The sequence below is a fragment of the Mirounga angustirostris genome, unplaced genomic scaffold, assembly GCF_029215605.1.
Source record: "Mirounga angustirostris isolate CCGP_5_RB_7025 unplaced genomic scaffold, mMirAng1.0.hap1 SCAF_8, whole genome shotgun sequence".
NCBI lineage: Eukaryota > Metazoa > Chordata > Mammalia > Carnivora > Phocidae > Mirounga > Mirounga angustirostris.
Window position 1 is genome coordinate 126,578,934 of NW_026991716.1, and position 23,256 is coordinate 126,602,189.

Consider the following 23,256-nt stretch of genomic DNA (forward strand, 5'->3'; position numbering starts at 1 on the left):
ACTCGGGCCAGCCCGCCCGGAGCTCGGGCGGCGGCGGCGGGAAGCGGCCTCCTCGTCGGGTCCTCCCCCGCAGGCCAGCCCCCCGGACCTCTGCCCGCCCCGCGCGGCGGCCGCGGCGGCCGGTTCCGGGTCCTGTGACCCGTCAGGCGGTGGCGCGGGCGCACGGCCGGCCTCGGGGACGTTGCGACGGCCGGCGGGGGCTCCGCGGGCGCGCGGGGACAGCGCGACAGGGCGGGGGCCCCGGCGCGGAGCCCGAGCTCGCGGGAAGGGGGGGCGGCCGACTTGAGCGGGGCCGGCGCTCATGGCGGGCGGGGGACCCGGGGACCCGGGCCAGGGGGCGGCGGGGGCCGCCGCGCCCGAGACCCGCGAGCACCTCTTCAAGGTGCTGGTCATCGGTGAGCTCGGCGTGGGCAAGACCAGCATCATCAAGCGCTACGTCCACCAGCTCTTCTCCCAGCACTACAGGGCCACCATCGGGGTGGACTTCGCCCTCAAGGTCCTCAACTGGGACAACCGGACGTTGGTGCGCCTGCAGCTCTGGGACATCGCGGGTAAGCGGCGGGCGGGGGGCTCCGCTCAGTCTCGTCCTCTTTCTCCGTCCTCAGCCTTTCTCTGTCCTCATGACCTGAGCCGAAGGCAGCCACTTAACCGACTGAGCCACCCAGGCGTCCCCAGGTTCCTTTTTAGAATGTTTGTCGTCACGCACCTTAGATCTGAGACCCTTCTTTGTGAGTGAACCTCCATTCTTCAGATAGGTGCTCTCCTAGGCCAGGCCCTTCCGTGCCCCTCCTCCGAAGGTGAAGATTTGCGAAGGTTGCTCTTGATCCTTCCTCCTTCCCTAAACCAACACCTAGCCCCACTCCTGGACCCCTCTCCACCCCACACCCCAATATATTGTTTCTCTGTCATTTGCTTTCAGTTGCCATTTAGGAGCACAATACCCCTCTTTGAGAGGGTACTTATCTCCTTGCTTTAATTTATGAAAACTTGAACTCTGTCTGGTGGGGGGGTGGGCATTTAAAAAGATGTTAACTTTGGAAAGCTTAAATATGGAAGTGATACCAAAAGTTACCCTGTTCAATCATTGCTGGTAAGAAGCTCAGTCTGCGATAGAGAATTTTCATGGGAGACAGTTCAGAGCTGGAGAGACCATTCTTCATCTTACAGATGCATCAGCCTTAGACGATTTGGTCGCCCAGCTGGTAGCAGAGTAGGGGGGGATGACGACATAGGTCTGTCTGCTAGGTAGTGCTCTTTTCATCAACAGCTCATTCCATATGAGAAAGTATTGAAGAATTAGAACCTATATACGCACTTATTTAAGAACAGACTTTTCTGCCTCAGATATGAGAATAAATTTATATATGTCAGTTCCTCAGAGAAAGGGGGATGATCAGCCCTGGGCTCAGCTTTTTTTTTCTTTTGGTTACAGAAAACCAAAAGTTCGTTTGAAGAGTCATCTTTTGAAGCCAGAGGCTTCTTTTGAAATACTTCCTGCTGTTTCACAGAACACTTAAGAATACTAGTATTGCTTCTTGACGAGGTCATAAATTCTAAAGGTTGCCTTACCATGTGATAGTCATTCTCCAGGAATCTTCAGTGTAGCTGTAGGTTTCCATGAAGATGATTTTAAACCCCCACGTAGGAGGGTTGTTGACTTTGCCTTATTCTTCTTGTAAAATAATATCATTTTTAGCTATTAAATTATCATTGGGCCTCACTGCAGGTAAATAAAAGATTTTATTGGCACATTTGTGTTTTTAAGCTTCACGCAAAAATACTTGTATTTGGAGACTTGGGAAAGCAAAATCATGAGTAATTTTCTCCCTGGGTATCACCTCTTCCCTTTTTTTGTCCACCTTGAACAGACCTATGCAGCCAGGAAGGGGACATAGTCTTGTCAGGCTCTGGTACATATTGGCCTAGATGGAATGTGCTTGCACTTTTGCCTAAATCCAAAGATTGAGCTTTGTCAGGAAGGAAAGCAAGATGTTAAGATCTCTAACGGGGATTCCTGGATGCGAGATACCATTCAGCAAGTACACACCAGATGTTAATAAGATTTGAGGTAAACGAATGGGGTAATTAGAAATTACTAGGCTCACCTTCTAAATAAGATTTTCAGAGATGGGATCTTAATATATAAGGAAGCTGCCACAAAAATAATTTGGCTTTCACTTGAGGTTTAGAGAGTACGTTTGCTTTGAATATTTGACCTGTTAGTGAATCCTAGCTCATAACCATTTGAATTAAGTCGTAATGATGTAATGAAGGCAAATTGAAGGCCACTCCAGAAAGTTCCCCAGGGCTAAACGTATTTGCCTTATGTAGTAACCCATTGAATCATATTGAATCCTCAAAGGATGGAAATATTCCTTTATTGTAAAACAGTAGGTAGAACTGGTCAGTTGATATGACTAACTTAAGATGTGGTGCTATTACTATTTTTTTCGTCGTGGCTTTAGAGATGAGAGAGTTGGTAAAGGAATTCCATTGAGTCTCTATATACTTGGAAACTTTGGCAAGTAGAACAGGTGGGAGTTGTCCAGACATTTCCCATAAATGTGGCCAAGCAGTTTCAGCTGAACTCTTCAGATCAGGAACCATAGTGACCCTTGGGTACGGGCCTTCGGAATGCTTTTTTACTGTGTGAAATGAATGTAGCTTTAAAATCCAGATGTAATTCAGTACAATTTTTATGTTAGGCAACTGTCCCTTACTTCACACCTGTTTTGAGATTGCTTTTTTTTTTTAGATTTTATTTATTTATTTGACAGAGAGGTAGAACACAAGCAGGCAGAGGGAGAGGGAGAAGCAGGCTCTCTGCTGAGCAGGGAGCTGGACATGGGGCTCGATCCCAGGACCCTGGGATCATGACCCGAGCTGAAGACAGCTGCTTAACCGACTGAGCCACCCAGGCGCCCCTTGAGATTGCTGTTAACACATTAACTGAAATATACTAAGTTACTGAAGTCGTCAATAAAATTTTAAGAAGTTTAATAATACTATTAAGATGTAGCAAGACGGGGCGCCTGGGTGGCTCAGTCATTAAGCATCTGCCTTCGGCTTGGGTCATGACCCCAGGGTCCTGGGATCGAGCCCCGCATCGGGCTCCCTGCTCCGCGGGAGGCCTGCTTCTCCCTCTCCTATTCCCCCTGCTTGTATTCCCTCTCTCGCTGTGTCTCTCTCTGTCAAATAAATAAATAAAATCTTAAAAAAAAAAAAAAAAAAAGATGTAGCAAGAGATGTCTCTAAGCTTCCTTTTGTTGTTGTTACATAAATTAACCCATTTATCATAGGCCAGCAATGTCTTAAATGGTGGAGCTTCTACTGGTCTCCCAATTCCTGCGGTCGTCTGGTGGTTGACTTTACTGGGCTGTAGGTCCAGGCACCACTGGCTACTGTTTTCATGCAGGAACCACAGCGCCAGATGCCCGCAGCTCATCTTTTCATCTTGGTTTTGCCACAGAAGGAGCAAGTATACTTGGCGTCCTGGCTTATTTCAATTTTCTTCACCATATTCCTGATGGGCCCCGTATTTACCAGCAATTTCAGCCTTCTTGGTGCATTTTGTTTGCCATGTCACTGCAAACTAGGTTATTTCCCAGAGCAGAATCTGATCCGCCCTTTCATATGTATTATAGATGAAGTAGTATTTGGCTTACTACTTATTATAACTTTATTAGCAACTATAGAATTTTCCAGGTCGGTTGAATGGCTGGTCTAGACTAAATCTTTAAAAGAAAGAAACCAGTTTGTCCATTTAGATCTAATACAGTGTAGTCTTCCTGTATTTGTTGAAGTGATTTACTTTTGCAGGAGAGGCAAAATTTTATCCCTCCCTTTTTAGAGTTTTCAGCGGGACCTGAAAATTAAATCGATGCCAGACAGATTAACAGCAGAAATTTATTTCACATACGTTTTCTCTGACACGGGAGCCCTCATAAGAAAATGAACACCCAAAGAAGTGGCAAAACCTAAGTGCTTTTATACCAGGTTGAACAAGGAGAAGGAATTGTGGGAAAATAACTAATATGGGGAAGCTAAAGGAAAATAAGAGTTATTTTATAAAGTCTGTTTGTAGAGACATCTCTCCACTTTGACTCCCATCCCTGGTGATAAGAATGTTTCTTTCCTCCTAGAGAAGAGAGGACATCTCTCACATGAGAGTATTCTAATCTGCTTTGAGAGAGAAAAAGGGGAGATTAGAGCACCCTTCTTAAACCTGCTCTTTTTCAAGTGCCTTTAGTTCAAAATAATCCTTATGCCAAAGGAGCATTTTTTGAGGAACTGATCTCTTCTGCCACCTTTCACTTTTTAGAATCAGTATTTCTATATAAAATAATCTGAATGGATAACACTCCTTTGGGCCCAAGAACAGATCAGGAACCTTCTATTTAGAAGTTCCTCTAAATATTATTTACCTAGAGCATAAAATGCTTGGTTGGAAGACATTATAAATTATATAAAGCATACTTAGATTCACTTTTTATTGTTTTGATTCCCATCCTAAGTTAGAACATGGATCCTACTTCCCTTGTTCCATCTTCTACATTGACAGTCCCTGTACCTCATGGCCTCTTCTTGCCTGCTTTCATAACTCTCCTATAACCCACATGAACAAGAATCTGGAATATTATCTCGGATGCTTTCTTGACCTTCAATGTATCTATTAGTCAAGAATTATTAATATTCGGGTTTCTTCTAAATATGAAGAAGCAATGCTCTGAGGAATTAGATTTGTAATCTCCATCTTAAACACCAACTATTACAATGACTTTCCAATTACTTAATAACTCATTTAAAGGGATTTTTAAAAATCTTCATTATATCTGACTTTTGTATAATCTCGCCATCCTCAGCCTTATGCACACTCAGCTGCTGTGCTGAATTACACGTGAAGTCTACCGTCCCATTTTACATCTTTAAATCTTCCTCAGTTCATGAGTCCGGAGACATCTTTGGGTGCCCCAGTCTGGACTTTGCACCCACAATTGCCCAGGCAGGATGAGCAGCGTTAACAGCATATTTCTGTTACTGCACGTGGAAATTCTCCTGATAATGATGTGCTTTTTGCCTTTCCTTTTTTTTTTTAAATTAATATGTTACCTTTTTCAGTTGCCTCAGTTGTCCCACATAGGCTGAAAAGTGCCCATGTTAGTGGTAGAGAGAGGGGGACATTGATAAAAACCACTAAAACTTGACCTTTTTTCCCAACCGTTTTCCTAATCATTCTATTGTTTGAATTGAAGATCTTGAAGGCTTTTAGAGATCCCATAGCCTAAATACAGAGAAGTGTCGTAACTTGACCAAGAGAACACAGATAATCAATGGCACTGTACAGAGACATGTCTCATGACTCTGAGATATGAAAACAAGCTTTTAATAGTGTAGTGGATTTTGGGTTCACTGGTGTCAAAACAGTCTAAAGATTGTTGTCGAACAGTTTAACAGACTCTTGTCTAAATTTGCAAATGTTCTGGTCATTCTTACAGTAGCTCATATGACTCCTACTTTATACCCATTGTAATAATTACCATCTCTTTATGTTATCAATCCAGAATTTCCAGTTATACTTTTTTTTTTTTTTTTAAAGATTTTATTTATTCATTTGAGAGAGAGTGAAAGTGAGAGGTGTCACAGAGGGAGAAACAGACTCGCCGCTGAGCGGAGAGCCCAACATGGGGCTCGATCCCAGGACCCTGAGATCATGACCTGAGCTGAGGGCAGATGCTTAACCCACTGAGCCACCCAGGTGCCCCCAGTTACACTCTTCTTAATTAACACAGAACTTCCAGCATACTTTTTGATGGGCTCCATCATTTTGGGGGGGCATTTTGAAAGACTGTTTCCACAGTGTGGACTTTCTGGAGATAACAAAGCCGTTTTATTGATACATACTTGCAGAGCACACCCTGGAAAAGCACAGTAATAATTATAGATGTTTGCAGGGTCTACTCTGATTTCACTTTTTAAACCTTTAAGCCGTGCATTATTCTAGAGAGGCAATGTTACTTTCAAATGTATTTTAGGAGAAATTTTATCCATTATGTATATGTTTTCTTGACCTTCTGATTTTCTTAAGCTGATATGGAAATTTCAAGGATTCTTATTCTGTTTTAAGGCATACCCAGGATTTTGTTTTTATCAGGTGTGGTAAGGCCAACACACCAGATCGTCACCACTGAAAAGATGGTTTGTTATTCATAGTTCCCAAGAGAAGGGAGCATGCTGCCCTATACAGGGCCACAAGGGGAAGCACCGGGGTTGGTCAAGAGGCAGAAGGAGCAAGGGAAGAGCATGGGCTAGGCTTTATTGTAGTTTTTGCAGGAAGGAATGGACAAGACAGCATAGGCAAGCTGAGTAAGCTTAGGGTTGGTTAGTTTGGAATATTTGAGTGGGCGTTGGGCTATAGGGGTGGTCTGTGGTTGTTTAGTACCCGGCCATGGGTGATTTAGGGCAGGCGGATAGTGTGCTAGACTGCAGGAGCCTGAAAAGGGAGGCAGATGCGTGGTGAGGACTCTGGATTGGTTGGTTTGCTTATCAAAGATGTGCTTTCAGCAGGTGCTTTGCTGTCTGTCTCTAAGAACTAGCTAGCTGGAAGGGGCAGTCCCTCCACTGGTCCCCAAGGCCCCAAGATGTCGAAGCATTATAAAATATAGAAAATAGAAAACAATGATTGATACATATTTCTAGGCATTTGTTAGAAAAGATTGAGAGATGAAAGAAAGTGCTCTTCCAAAGAAGAAAACTTTGAAGGCCTTAGATTTGTAGCCTGAGGATAGCATATCCTTAAACTGGTGATGATTTCACACTTAATCAACACTTAAGTAGTAGAGAGTGGACTAAGTCGACAAGTTTAGGTTGTGTTGTGGTTGCAGAGATCTCCTGGAGCGGGAGAACAGTGCAGACATATAAATGGAGGGGGTGGGTGGAATTCTGCAGGGTGAGGTAAAAGATCGAGATAAAAGTGCTTTAGAATTCTATTCAATTATATTTTCAAAAGTGCTTTTTATAACCAAGGAGGCTAGACACATAATTTCTCCACTCTTCTTTTGAGAAAGAAGAGCCACATAAAAATAAATGGATAGTAGGGGTTTAGTTTAAGGATCTCTTGACAGTTAGCCTTACATTCTCTTCTTCCCCATTCTTTCCACTCACTTCTCTTTTTTTTTTTTTTTTTTTTTTAAAGATTTTATGTATTTGACAGAGAGCGCACGCACAGGCAGGGGGAGCAGCAGAGGGAGAGGGAGAAGCAGGCTCTCTTCCGAGCAGGGAGCCCAATGTGGGGCTTGATCCCAGGGCCCTGAGTTCATGACCTGAGCCTAAGACAAATGGTTAATGGACTGAGCCACCCAGGTGCCCCATAAAATGCAGATTCTTTAGCATCAACTGTGTCAAATCGATTTGGCTACCTCTGACAAACATCCCTATGCATCGTGATTTTAACAAAAAGTTTTTTTTTTTTTTAAGATTTTATTTATTTGACAGCGAGAGAGGGAACACAAGCAGCGGGAGTGGGAGAGGGAGAAGCAGGCTTCCCATGGAGCAGGGAGCCCGATGCGGGGCTTGATCCCAGGACCCTGGGATCATGACCCGAGCTGAAGGCAGATGCTTAACGACTGAGCCACCCAGGCACCCCTTAACAAAAAGTTTTATTCTCTCACCTGGTAAGCCTGTGGTTGGGCAGTCCACAGCTGCTGAGCAGAACCCTAAAGTCCTCATGGACTGAAGCTGACATGAGCACTGCCCAGCTATGCCTTGGTCATAGTCTTCGTCTTTGTGGTCCAAGCAGATGTGCATGCCTTGCTGTGAGGACTGCTGGGAGATCTAGGGCCCTTTTTTTTTTTTTTTTAATTGGACTCTGCTTCCCCAAATAAAATTCTGTGAGGGGATAATGGAATAGACCACTACCAATTCTCCATACTTACCAATTTAGAATTCCTAGAGGTAGGGCCTGGAAATTTGCAACTACCAAGCACTACGTGCAATCTGATTTCTACTAAAGTTGAGGAGAAGTTGTTCTGTCATTGGCTTTGCTGCACCCTGGGGATAGGTTGATCCTCTCACCTCACTCAAGGAGTTCTCCGCTTAACGGGGCAAACCTGCCTGCTCCCCGTTTTCCCTCACGCTCACCTTCCATGACCCCGGAGTTCTTCTCGATTTCACATCACCTCCTGCTCGTCTGTGTGCCTATCTCAAGAGCCTCCCTCTGAGGGTAGTGTATGGACACAAGAGCATTTACAGGACAGAGATGGCACATTTCTTGCTCTTGTTGAATAACTAGGTAAGAAAGGAAAAAGCTAATATCTTAAACTTTTAAAACTACTTATGACTTTGAACACAAATCAAAAAGATATTTTGATTTTATTCCTTGTTTCAGATTGATTAAAGTCAGCCATTCTTTTTATAGTCCCACAGAATAAGGCCTTACACAGTGACTGAATACCACAAAAGCCCAGTCATCTTAAGGTAGCAAAAAGAGAAATCCAGAGTCTGAGTTGATCGGGGAATAGGTAATTTTGAGAACTACTCAGTATTACCACTGCTACCATCTCGAAAGCAGTTTATTTTCCTTTTAATTTAGGTGTTTTCCTATTTTGTTTCTGTATTCAGTTTGTTACTCTTTTGTTTGACAAACCCAAGACCCATTATGACATCACATTGTTGCCTATATCATGGTATAAAAAATTTTAATGGATAATTATCCTTTTAGAACTGATGACTGGATTTATTTTTATTTATTTTTAAAGGTTTTATTTATTTATTTGAGAGAGAGAGAGAGGGCACAGAGGAAGAAGGAGACTCCCCACTGAGCAGGGAGCCTGATGTGGGGCTCGATCCCAGGACCCTGGGATCATGACCTGAGCCAAAGGCAGACGCTTAACCAACTGAGCCACCCAGGTGCCCCTGATGACTGGATTGAAATGAAATTTGACTTGGTCTTGATCTATTGGCCTTCTAACACAAGTTAGCAGTGCTTCATCTCTAAACCGCACAATGAGATTTAAGGATTTTTTTTAAAGGAGTTTACAAGCACTAATTAGAAACTATACTTTTCCTCTGGATCACCTTGAGTAAGACTATGTAGCTCAGTGATTCTCGGTGGGAAAGGGTAAGCATTTCTACTTGGAATACTAAACACCAGTTGTCTCATTACTTTGATTTGTGTTTCATGGTGAAATTTATATTTTGAGTTTCAAATAATGCGAGGAAATATTTAGGTTATTTATCAAATGAGGTCATGATCATAAAATATTGAGATGAACATTAAAAAACTAAACAAAGGGAGTGATTAAAATCACAAAAGAGAGCATCTCTGGCCTCTCTTTCCGATAACCATTCAGAATGTAGTCCTTTCCTTTTCAAACACTGAGAGGAAATACTTTCCTTTTGGAAATTTACATATAAAGAAAGAGGGCAAATTATTTTGTGGTTTTCTTTTCCTTAATTCAATTATGTATTTTTGGAAATATGTTACCTCAACTCCTTTTCAAGTCATTAGTGTTGGATACTCCCAAATACTACATAAGCATTTTGATCTTTTTGCCACCATATATACCTTAAGCTTCATCCACTTGGGTATATAAGTTGTGCATCTTTAAATGTCTTTGAGCCTAGATGACTAGCACTGTGCTTTTTCTTCATTCTCATTGCCATGATGTCTAGTTATAATAAAGGTTCCCTCTTCTAGAAAAGGAAGTAACAGAATTTTTTAAAAGCTAAAACATTTTAGAATCCTTTGGAATATTTCGGCAGTCTGCCCACAGCAGAGGCTGCCCTACTATTGGGGTAACTAAAGCACTCAGCACTGGAGCATTGCCCATAGCTGCTATGGTGAAGCCCTAGGAGACTTAGAGAAGGGGTTTCCCTTGTGCGATAGGGCTGTGCTCTCCTTGTGGAGAGTCGTCCTAGGCCCATGGCACTGCCTTGGGTCTGTTTGGAAACGTGGGACATGGAGCAACATGTACTCCAGAAAGTCTTTGGCTAACAGATTGGACAGCACATTGGATAATAGATAACTCGGGAATTGGAGTAATTTCTTCTCCCTGGGATTTTATTTTCTCATCTATAAAACAAGAGAGGTTGGACTAGATGATATGGGGTATCCTCTTTCAGTTATAATGTTGTCCATCTAAGTGTTGCTCAGGAAGGCATGAAAGTGGTCCCTCCTCCTCCAGTACGAAATGACTACAGCACTGGTTACAGAAGGTTGTGTTGCTTACAATCTCCCCACCCTGTTTGAGCTACTTCCTATTTAGAGGAAGATCTCCCAGGTCCTGCCGAGTTTTTATATTGCCATAAGCTTTAACTCTACACACACATACACACATACACTCCATGAAACAAAACTCATGCATCTGTCTTTGTATTTAATAACTGCAGACATCTCTACCCTGTCCTGTCCTGGGACACAACCCAGGAGCAGTCAGCATGGTAGGAATTCCCTGCATTTTATTTACATATTTATGTAAAGTAGAATCCAAGAAAAATAAAGTTTTTTGGACTGAGCTTAGAATGGCTGATTGGCTACTTCCCAGAGAGTATTCTTTATATTTTTTTGTCTAAAATTAAGAAAAAATAATTCTAGGATTCTTCAGAATTCCTGTGCAATTTAATGTAAATATGAAAGTTTTTTCCATTAATTTGGTCCTTAGCCCTTTTTTAAACTTAGGGCTAACTCCCAAAGCGTTGTGAGAGGGAAGTAGTACAATGCATCATTTTTTTTTTTTTTAAGATTACTTATTTATTTATTAGAGAGCTTGTGCATGAGCAGGGGGGGAGGGGCAGAGGGAGAGGGAGAAGCAGACTCCCTGCTGAGCGGGGAGCCCGACCTGGGGCTCTATCCTAGGACCCTGAGGTCATGACCTGAGCTGAAGGCAGACGCTTAACCAGCTGAGGCACCCAGGTGCCTCAGAATGCAGCATTCTCATGGGGAAGACTCAGCACTGTTGGAAGTTGTATCTAGAAGTTAAATATGTGAAGCTGTTGTGTCCAACTAAGCATCTGAATGGCATTTCTTGATAAGAAACAACTAATAAGATTAGTTTACATACCTCTCTGAATAGCATCCCTTTGTATGTTACCATAATATACTCTTCGTATCTCTGATTACACCTAACACACCATGGTATCAGTGTGTCTGTTCCCTCAAATAGACTGTGAGCTCCTTAGGAGAGGAAATCATATTCATTGTTCCGTGATGTTCACCAGTGTCCAGCACAGTGCCTGGTACATGGAAGGAACCTAATACATATTTTTTAGTGGAAATCAAATCTAGATACGAGGTAAAAAATATATATATATATTTGGGAGTTGTATCAGTCAGGATAGACTAGGTTATGTTGGGGTTCCAACAACATTAATATGTCAGTGGTTGAAGATAATTATTCCTCACTCTTTCTACATGTCCATAGTGAGGGCAGCGGTTGGGATGGAGGGAAGGATGTGAGGGCAGTTTTGCATTGGAGCTACCAGAAGACTCAGGCTAACAGAGGCTCTACCATCTCTTGATGTGGTCATCTCAAAATTAGGGTTCAAGCCTGCTGCAGCAGGACAAGGACACTGTCACCCAAGTGATTCTGCTTAGAAATGACACTTCTGTTTACAGTTCATGGGCCAAGACTAGTTCGTAGCCACTCCTAATTTAGTGGGGGCAGAAGAGTGTGATCCTTCGTCTAGAAGTGGAGGAGAATGGAATATTTGGGAACAGTTGTTTTGTTTTCCACTATAGTTCTTTCTTTTAGGCAATAAGAAGGGAAGAGATAAAATTACCCAGAGAGTAATAATAACAAAGTTATGGGATGCAACTCTTACTCTAGTAGCAAAGTTTCCTTTATTTTCTAGTTTAACAGCTGGAAGAGTTTAACGTATCTCTGCATTCCAACCTTTGAAACCAACATAGTTAAATCTAGATTTTACCTTGTTAGGTTTTTTTTTGGAGAACAGCTCTTAAATTTATGTTAAGATTTTTTTTTTTTAAAGATTTTTTTTTTATTTATTTATTTGACAGAGAGAGACACAGTGAGAGAGGGAACACAAGCAGGGGGAATGGGGGAGGGAGAAGCAGGCTTCCCGCCGAGCAGGGAGCCCGATGTGGGACTCGATCCCAGGACTCTGGGATCATGACCTGAGCCGAAGGCAGACGCTTAACGACTGAGCCACCCAGGCGCCCTATGTTAAGATTATTATTTTAAATGAATTCATTGTATCTTTCTCTATTCTGTAATTAAATTTAATGTATTTTAGAAATGTGTGGTTTTTACTTGTTTTGACCAGTTCAGGAATATCTCTGAAGCGGTAGTGGATTACTTCAGAATTTTTAAAAAAGGAGATGATGAACTCAGTAAAATAGGAAGTATACTTTACTATTCTGTTGGAAAGTAAGCTATTTTCCTAAATGCATGGCGTGGCCTTTTGATTCTGGATTATTTACATTTGATCCCCATTGCTGTCTGGATTCAGTGATTGCAGAATCTTTAGAAAATCATATTAAAGTTATCACAGAGAAACTTAAAACATCAGAAGGGAGAGCTGGGAGGGCTTAGAAGATCCCTAAAGATCCTTAAAGACACTCCACTTATTTGGCAGAGAAAGTTAACATGCCTGGGGTTGCTTGACCTTTAGTGCTTGATATTTTGATTCTCTAGTATATTTGTACTTTCCTCAAGTTCATTTTCCTTTGCAGACTGTTTTCACCACTATAGCATATAACTAGTTTAAGGCTTTGCCATGTTTAGTTGCACAATTTTAAAGAGGATGCTCAGGCTTTCATCATGTAATACATTTATTGAGCAGTTAATACTAGCTAACATTTACACAGTGCTTACTATGGGCCTGGCATTTTACTTTTTGAACTTAAGGTCTGTGCATGTAAATTATACTTTAAGTACATGCCTTCATGGATTTTTATATAGCACTTCCAGTTCAAGGGATAGACCATCCCTCACCCCCTAGAACAGAAGTAGCAAATACTTTAGGTTTTGTAGGCCATTCATTCCTTGTTGCAACTACTCAACTCTGCCATGGTAGAATGAAAACAGATGTAGAAACCCATAAACAGATGAGGGCGACAAGATTCCGATAAAACTTTAGCCGAATTTGACCATGAATTATAGTTTGTCGTACTCTGCCCTAAAAGACTCTCAGGCAGGCATTTTACATTAAACCTTCCCAGTGAGCCTCCGAGGTAGGTATTATTTTTTATTACTTTATTGATATATAATTGACATACAACAAACTGTACAATTTGATGTTTTGCCATATGTAAACACTAGTGAAACATCACTGTAATCAAGATTGCAACCATTTCCATCACCCCAAAAGTATTTCCTCTTGCCCCTTTGTAACTCATCTCTCTGCCTTGCCGAAGACAATCATTGATGTGCTTCCTCTTACTAAGTCACTATAGTTTTTATTTTTAAGGATTTGATATAAATGTATTCATAGAGTAATACCTATTCCCTCTCTGGTCTGGCTTCTTCTACTCAGCATCATTATTTTGAGATTCATCCATTTTGTTACTTGTATCCATAGTTTGTTCCTTTCCTTTCTATTGTTATATTTCATTGTATGGATATACCATACTTTATTCATTGCTGTTTTGGCTAAAAAAATAAAACGTCAGGGCGCCTGGGTGGCTCAGTTGTTAAGGATCGAGCCTTCGGCTCAGGGATCGAGTCCTGCATCGGGCTCCCTGCTCCGCGGGAAGCCTGCTTCTCCCTATCCCACTCCTCTGCTTGTGTTCCTGCTCTCGCTATCTCTCTCTCTGTTAAATAAATAAATAAAATCTTTAAAAAAAATAAAAAATAAAACGTCTATGAGCATTCACAAACATGACTTTGTGTAGACATGTGCTTTCATTTTGTTTGGGCAAATACCTAGGAGTGGAATGTGTTGGTTGATGGTAGACATATGTTTAAATTTTTAAGAAACTATCAAATTGTTTACCAAAGTGGATGTACTATTTTAAATTCTTATTCTTACCAGCAGTGTATAAGAGCTGATTGCTCCACATCTTCACCAGTCCTGGGTATAATCAGACTTTTTATTTTAGCCATTCTTGTGGGCATGAAGGGGCAGCTTGTCGTGATTTAAATTTGCCTTTCTCCAATAATTAATGATGTTGGGCATCTTTTCCTTTGCTTATTTGTCATTGTATACGTTCTTTGATAAAGTGTCTGTTCCAGTCTTTTGCTTACTTTATTAATTAGATTTTTTATCTTCTTACTTTGGAGTTTTGAGAGTTCTTTATATGTTCTGGGTATAAGTCCTTTACTAGATCTAGGATTTGCATCTTTTTTCTCCCAGGCTGTACCTCTCCTTTTCATCTGCTTAATAGTGTAATTGACACTATTTTGAGTTGCTGTATGGTGTGGTTGTTAGAAAGCACACTCTGAAACTAGCAGAGTTTTGAATCCTCACCTTGGAACCTAGGGAAAATAACTTGAGGTTTCTAAGCCACAGGGTCCACCTCAAAAATTACTTGTCATACACATTTCTGACTTTCTTATGTTTTACCAAGAAGTTTATATGAGGACAGATTTGAATATGATTTAGTAAGATTGGTTGAAAGAAGTATTTTTAGGGCTTTATAAATGATTCAGTAAACAAAACAATAGTCAGTGAAGCTTAATGGTTCTTCATAACTTCTGGATTTCTATACTTTTACTAGTTTGGCACCCTACCCGCATTTCTAAATTGAAGGGATAGTCCAAAAGAGTACTTTCTTGTAACTGTGAAATAATCTTATAATCTGGACTGTCTTAATGAGGCTAGTTTCCCATGTTGCCATAGTCATTTTATATTTAATAATTAAGATTTATAAAACTAAAAAGTCAGTAGTATGTGCTCTCTAGTTAAAATTGAAGTCAGAACCACTTTAATGCAATATACGTCGTCTTTTTGCAGAATAGTGATACTGACTTTGTTGACCAGTTGGTATATCCTCTGTGAATTTGCCATGTGTGATTATTAAGTGTATGTTTATGGAAAATGGTACAATGTTAACTTCTTATAGATATCAGCATTGAGATTAAATAAGCTATATAATTGGCTGGTCAGATTTACCTACCAATAAAATATGAACATGATAGTGAGGTTTCATATGTGACCATTTGTTACAATGAAGTTCAGACATCTGGATCATCATAATACACTTCAGATAAGCCCGTATGAGGAGTTGTCACAAACCAAATGAACTTCAAGTGTATCCATTTAAGTTTGCCTATTGTGTTCTTCCATTATTTCACTAAGCTATATCTAAAACTGTATGAAGCTATAGTAGAATTTGGAGAAGGAATATTTTTTTGTGGCTAGCTTTGCATTTATTACTCTCCATAAAATGTAGAAAACGTGTGTTTTTCATCATGTTTTTTTTTTTGTTTTTTTTTTTTTTAGATTTTATTTATTTATTTATTTGAGAGAGAGAGAATGAGAGACAGAGAGCATGAGAGGGAGGAGGGTCAGAGGGAGAAGCAGACTCCCTGTTGATCAGGGAGCCCGATGCAGGACTCGATCCTGGGACTCCAGGATCATGACCTGAACCGAAGGCAGTCGCTCACCAACTGAGCCACCCAGGCGCCCCCATCATGTGTTTTAACAGGAAAGTGTCCTATCAGTTTTGTTTTTATCACTGGTCAGAGTTACCCATCTTAGATTTGCACTGATTGCCATTTTTCCTGAGCACTCTAGTCCATAACTTGACAGACTGAAGGTAAACGCCTTAGAAGTCAAGGCGACTACAGGATGATTCAGAATGGCCAGCATCGTATTAACATGGGTGTGTGGGAGCCAGGAGACCCGGGCTGTAGTCCTGCCTTATGTTGTCAGTGCCACTGGCATCCTGTCCAAGCAGCTGTCCGCGTGGATTTTCATCTGTCAGATGAAGATTAGGGTCCCTCCTGTGTCAAAGAGCAAGACCAGACAGAAAGGGGATGCTTTGCAAAGTCCCATGTAGTATGTGAAGCAGTGGAATTTTCCCCAAAGTATTTAACATGTTAAATTATTTTAAAAGTATGATACTTGAAGACTCTATAGTTGATCCTTCTTTTAATCACACAGCCACATATGCCACTTTTGTTTGTAGGTTTGCATGTGTCTGCTTTCTTGGAGGAGAGCAATCTTGCATGCGGAGTCAAAAGCGGTTGCAGGAAAGAGATGGGGAGGAAAGATGAGCTCCTTTATCTCATAGCCAGTCCTAGTCTTTTTGACTGCATTTTACCCACCATACTTATCTTCTTCCTGCAAGCTTCATTTTCTTCTATTCTCATCTCTTCTTCCCCTCTGCCACCAGCTTTCTTTTTTCCTTTAGTAACTCTTCTCTTAACCAACTGAGCCACCCAGGCGCCCAGTAACTCTTCTCTTAGACCAGAGGGAGTGGGAGGTGGGGGAGCGATGGGCCCTGTAGCTTTAAGCACTGTCATCTGGATGTTTATTATTATTATTATTATTATTTTTTAAAGTTTTTATTTATTTGACAGAGCGAGAGTAGGAACACAAGCAGGGGGAGTGGGAGAGGGAGAAGCAGGCTTCCCACCGGGCAGGGAGCCCAAACATCCCAGGACCCTGGGATCATGACCTGAGCCGAAGGCAGATGCTTAACAACTGAGCCACCCAGGTGCCCCTGTCATCTGGATGTTTATGGACCATGTGTTGGACACGCGCAGAACATAAAGCTAGTTGATTGTGTACTCAGACCCCATGATCAGTCACGTGGTTCTGTGCATCCTTCATCCCACCAGTTTCTTTGCTATGGAATGGGAGACGTGTTTATAGCACTATGCCTAGGGTCAGAGGGGTTATATCTAAATATAGACTCTGTCTGAATTATGAGCTCTTAATATCTTCTTTATTTTTAGGGCAAGAGCGGTTTGGCAACATGACCCGAGTATACTACAAAGAAGCTGTTGGTGCTTTTGTAGTCTTTGATATATCGAGAAGTTCCACATTTGAGGCCGTCTTAAAATGGAAAAGTGATCTGGATAGTAAAGTCCACCTTCCAAATGGCAGCCCTATTCCTGCTGTCCTCTTAGCTAATAAATGTGACCAAAAAAAGGATGGTGGCCAGAATCCTCCCCAGATGGACCAATTCTGCAAAGAACATGGTTTCAGTGGATGGTTTGAAACCTCTGCAAAGGTGAGATCTGCTTTGTGTTTGTATCTGCTCTGCTCTTAGCTCGAAAATCTGAGCTGTAACTTTAAAATCTTTAGATGGGTTTATGTGAGTGGTTTTTGGGAGCCTAGAAAAAAGCAAAGTAGAGCATGGATATGTTATAGTTTCTTTGAGTGGGCAGCAGGAATGCTTTCAAAATTGGCTAATGTGGAAGTGAATAGAAGGGCAGGTTTTCCATCAAAATAAAAAATAGTTATTATTTAGAGCAAAGAACAATGACATTCTCTGAGTTGGAGCCTTTAAATGAAGCACTTCTGCAACTGGAGTTTATGGGGGGATAAAGTGTCTTGTCAAGCCCAAGCATTTTTGATTTTTACTGAAGGCTTCACGAAATATAGTGACATAGATGACACTGGTGAATGTGTGGGTCATGTGCAGTACTAACAAAAATGGACACTGAAAGTATCAGAGAGATGTATTCAGATGTTTGAAGAGTTTCAGATTAATTGTGTATGAAAGAATTTGAACAAGAGGAAAGTATCAACACTTGTGACATGCTTCATGAATAGTGGAGTGAGAATTTTTTCTTTCATCTATTATGGGATACAGTGTTTTATGAAGAAAAACAGAAAACACTTAAGTTGGTTGTTAAAAATCTTGCCAGCCTAGATATATAAGAAAGCAAAGGTGAAAATCACAAGCACAAAATATTGGTGGGGAGGGAGTTTGTTGATGTGCTTTGGAAATTTCACATTATAGAGGTCAAATAACAGTCGGACTTATGTCAGAATGATGAAATGTTGGAGAAATTCTGTAATGACAAAGTCCAAACCATAAGACTGTGCATCTTAACACAGTCCCAGCATTTGGGATGCCTTCTGTGGATTTCTTGTAGGTATATATTTTTTTAAAAGCCTTTTTCTCTTAGCTAACAAATGTGACCGGGTTTATCTACTGGTTAAATTACCTACTTACGGCTAGGTTACTTTTAGCTTTACCTGAAACCCACCCTAAAAGTAGAAGATGATTTGGTGCCGCTGATGATCAGAATAAGGAAAGCAAAGCTATGAGAGACTGCACAGAAAAGCGGCTCTGGAGATAACTGAGCAATGTTGGAGTCATCGGAAAAACTAGTGTCTGCTGGAGGCAGACGTTTTTACTCCTAAGCTAAAGGCTATTTGTTTAAATAAATACATCCTAGAATCTTAAGATCTAGTTTCGTGAATAAAAAGTGGTGGCAGGGGCGCCTGGGTGGCTCAGTTGGTTAAGCGACTGCCTTCGGCTCAGGTCATGATCCTGGAGTCCCTGGATCGAGTCCCGCATCGGGCTCCCTGCTCGGCAGGGAACCTGCTTCTCCCTCTGACCCTCCCCCCTCTCATGTGCTCTCTGTCTCAAATAAATAAATAAAATCTTTAAAAAAAAAAAAAAAGTGGTGGCAGAAGAAAGTTGCAGTGCGGGGCTGGGTGCCGCGCGATCTCTTAGCCAGGCAGGCAGAAGAAATGGCAGGAGGGGCGGCGCCTCGTGGGGGCACGTGTCCGGAAAGCCACGCCCTCCGTCTGCATCCGCGGAGGGTCTGTCGCTGATTTGCTTGTCGTCCCAGCTTTGTTGGGAAATAATCCGTGGTACGTGCAGTGTTTACTAGAGCATGAGATTTGCGGGAAGAGATGCATGTATTACAGATAAAATTTCTTCTCTAAGTTTTGTTTGAATTAATCATTCAGGTAATAAATCCAAATTCGTCCCCAGAATCTAGATGGAAGATTCAGAAACAGCGTCACGTGGCGTGTAGCTTGAGACTGTGAAGTCATCCTCTTTGTTACATTTATAACAGGGTTACCTGTGAGTGGAGAAGGAAAACAATGGTTAATCGTAGAAGTTTCAGCTCTGTTCTGTGCTTTCCTACAAATCTATTAGCAACACCTTCTGCCTAATTTCTTCAGTAGTAATCCAGGAATGTTCCAAGAGAATAACAGTAATACGAAATTTAGGTTAAGATTTTAGTCGAGGCTTAAAGTACTGGCCGAGTGTCACTAATGCCTGTATTTCTGCGCTGGCCGGCAGCTGACTTCCCAGCTGATTTCTGCTTGAATTCCTGTGATCTGAATTTTAACGGGAACACAGCCAAAAGACAGTCTTGAATTCATGAACTTCATCTTTTCACCTTTATGGGAAATAATGGATTTCCAATACGAAAATGTGTGGCTAATTACAATATGGGATTTTCTGTTCCTGATCAATTGCTACTAAATGCGGTTAAATAGCATTATAATTCTTTGAGTTAAAGGGAATGGTGGGGGCTAAATGACTTTTGGACATTCAAAGATCAATACTTTAATTAAAGTTAATGCTTACCGTGGGAGTGGAGGTAAAAAAAAAAAAAAAAAAAGCTTGATTCTGGAAAAGATACCCGAATGAATAGCCCAAGTCTTGCAGGTTTCTCACTATCTGAGAAAGTATAGCAGATAAGGGAGATAGCTAGAATGAGCCTCATGTTGTTAGATCGAAATTGGAGAGATCAATATGAACTTAATGTTTTATATGTATGTATAAATATGTTTCTGTGTTTATATGTGTGTCTATATACACATATGTATAAACTGATAAACACAGAAATTGATGTCTACGTGCCTGTAGAGGGCATATGTATGTTTACTAGCTCTGCCTGCTCAGGAGCAATGACACCACAGGTCCAATGAGCTTTCTAGTCCCCAGAATTTGGTTTTTATTTTTTATTATTTTTAAAAAGATTTTATTTATGTATTTTAGAGAGAGAGCATGAGCTGGGGAAGCGGCAGAGGCAGAGGGAGAGGGAGAGAGGATCTCAAGCAGACTCCCCACTGAGCACAGAGCCCGATGTGGGGCTCAATCTCACCACCCTAAGATCATGACCTTGAGTCGAAATCAAGAGTCAGATGCTTAACTGACTGAGCCTCCCAGGCACCCCCAGAATTTGGTTTTTAAATACTGTTCTCCTGCAAAAAGAACAGAAGTTTAATGGAGAAATGACTGATTCCAGGATTGGTGGGACAAGGAAAGTAAAGATGCAACAGAGATATTTTGTGGTACCAGAAATTAAGGAAACACAAAATGATGGAGACCCTTCAAAACGAAACAGGACCCTACTTACAGGAGCTCCAAAAATCCAAGACAATTTGAGCAACAAAGTAAATAACTTGTAATGCATCTATTCCATAGAATAAAATAATAATCCATGTTAGGAATAAACGAATGAACAAGTAGAGGAGAAGAGGAAACTCTTCCTAACAGTAGAATTCCAACTAATAAATGTAGAAGGAATGATGGAAATAGATAGTTCACCTTTATTTTTTTAATTTTTAAAACATTTTTTTAAAGATTTTATTTATTTATTTGACAGAGAGACAGCTAGAGAGGGAACACAAGCAGAGGGAGGGAGAGAGGGAGAAGCAGTCTTCCTGCCGAGCAGGGACCCCTTTGCGGGGCTCGATCCCAGGACCCTGGGATCATGACCCTAGCCGAAGCCAGACGCTTAATGACTGAGCCACCCAGGTACCCCAGATAGTCACCTTTAATCACCATGGTAATAGCTGTTTTAGGGAAGAATTAATTGATGTTAAAGTTAATGGGGAAAACTATGATGAAAAATAGGATATTTCCATATTTGAGCTTACTAAGTGCAAAGGAGAAGTAGTAACTATTCAGTGGAGAAGACTGGCAGACATGACGTTAAGCAAGTGTGCCTCTCGGACGCTGAGAGGGACACATCACTTACTCCTGTCAAAAATGCATAACTTGAGTTTAATGATACGGAAACCTCAAACAAGCCCAAACTGAGGGATAGTCTCTGACCAGTATGCTGCCGCGAGAGAGTCAAGGTCATGAAAGGCAAGGTGACTGAAGAACTGTCCCAGGTTAAAGGAGACCAAGAAGACACGAGCACGAAATACAGCCGGTCACCTGGATCACAAATAGGACATTGAGACAATGGTGACATTTGAATAAGCTTCATGATTAATGCTGACACTATTATCGAATGTCCTGATTTTATCTGGAAATCTGGATATCCGGGATGTTAATATTTTAGGAATATGAGTGAAAGGTCTGTAGGAATTTTTGCTACTTTGCAACATTTTTGTCAATCTGAAATCATTTAGAAATGAAAAGTTAAATATTTTTTTAAAAAGCCCAGATTTTGATATGTGTGACTCGTGTATTTAATGACAGCTAATAAATCTGTCACACAAATGTTGTGATAGCCAGTGATTCCTTAGGGTATTTTTAATGGACATCACACCTACAACATTGTTTCAGGTTAATTTACACACGACAACTAGAAGTAATAATCTGTACTCAGAGATGGGGAAACGACATGATGCATTTACCATATTTTAATGTGTGAACCCGTTGACATTCCTCTTCATAATGTATGCTGAATGCTTGACTTAAATGTTCAAGGGCAGAAACTTTTTCATCTCAGTGCTTTCATTTATGTGAGTGGCAACCCAGCGTGGGATGATGCTTCCTTTTCAACCATTGAAGATGGTTCATTGAACCTCGGGGGCAAAAAATTTGAAACAGGAACATCAGGAAGGGGAATCCTTTGTGAAAAGAAGAGAGTTCTGTAGCCACATTACTCAATGGCATTGACCTCTGAGGGTGTATACCCTGTAGTGAGGAAGAAGATGGTGGACGCCCCCTCTGACAAACTGTGCTTGTCCCATTAATACTCATGCTTTCTTCTAAGCATTAATCCTTGGAATTCATCCCGTTCATCATTTCTGCATTACAGGATAACGTGAACATCGATGAAGCAGCCCGGTTCCTCGTGGAGAATATTCTCGCAAACCAACAAAGCTTTCCAAATGAAGAAAACGACGTGGACAAAATTAAACTGGATCAGGAGACCTTGACCGCAGAGAGCAAGTCCCAGTGTTGCTGACATGGCTTCAGCTTCTGTCCCGCGTGCAGAATGCAGCCTGCCTGGGCGGGAGCCAGTCCTGAGGACGGATAAGGTGGCGGGTGTGCTGTTCTGCGAGTCCTCCCGGGGCTGCACTTTAAATGAATGCTCTGGTTTTTCTTCGGGTTGGATGAATCTTTCTCCCTGTTCGGAACGACAGCAATGGCACCCCCGGGAGCCTGCGCCCACACGGGGGTTTTCTGGTGGTCGCCATGAGTTCAGGATAATGTTTACATCCTCTGTAACATCTTTTTAAATGATGGCCCCCCCCTTACCAGCTTCCAAGTTGTGCCTCGTAGTGGTAGTGCTGGGGTGGTAAGAAGCCGGACCTGCAGTCTTTGAGCAAGGCTATGGGTCCGTGTCTTGTCTTCACAGTCCAGTCTCACTCTCCAGGGAGGCTGCAGACTCTGGTAGTCACAGAAGCCCTGAAGTTCCTCTTTTGCAGTTTTTCCTTTTTTTTTTTTTTTTTTTCCCTACTTCAAACCTTGGTACTTCATGTAAAATTGTTATCCTTAAATATTATAATTTCACGAGCCCTAGCCAGCGTGGCGTGTCCTTGCCAAGGACTCAGCACGCACATGGCGCTGGATTCTAGCTCTGGTTTGGTTGCTGGCAGTTGGAAACAATATAAATGAACATTCCTTCTCTCTCACTCCAGTTTTCTGTTTTTTTTTTTTACCCCCTCTTCCTCCTGGTTGTTTATTTTTGTACCTGGGAGCCTGGCTGGTATTACTGTTGCACTTCTCTCCAACTGGAGCTAGTCTTTTCAAATCTGTATTAGTAATGGTCGCAGAGAGAAGTCACTTCAAAGCATATACAATGAAAGCTGAGGTTCTGTATTATGAATTATGAAAGAAAATAGGTCATGTGTAGTTTTCTGTAAAGTTTGGGACATTTAAAGTATAGCACATGAGGAACTTAAGGCAGCCTCGTACTTGTATTACCACTTAACCCAGTTAAGGAAAAAAATAAATATTTTGACTGAAACCTTGTTTTTGTGAATTAATATGGTTCTAGAAAGGTAAATGGGGTGTACTTTTCTGCCTTACAAAACTTTGTGTCTGTTCACTTTTTCCCTTTGTTTTTAAGGGACTTGCTGTCATCTGAAAGGTCCAACCTATTTCCCTTTTTTTATTGTTATGTTAATCACCATACATTACCAACCTATTTCTTTCAAAGGAATTTTAAAAGTGTTTGTGACATAAGC

General features: G+C 41.4%; 1 protein-coding gene across 1 annotated transcript; it reads left to right on the forward strand.

The window, feature by feature from the left end:
• RAB32 (RAB32, member RAS oncogene family) lies at positions 1-23,036 on the forward strand. The gene is made up of 3 exons (XM_045865706.3): positions 1-551; positions 16,860-17,137; positions 21,882-23,036. The coding sequence occupies exons 1-3, from the start codon at positions 302-304 to the stop codon at positions 22,029-22,031; spliced, it is 678 nt and encodes a 225-aa protein (XP_045721662.1). The 5' UTR covers positions 1-301; the 3' UTR covers positions 22,032-23,036.
• Positions 23,037-23,256: the final 220 nt, after the last annotated feature.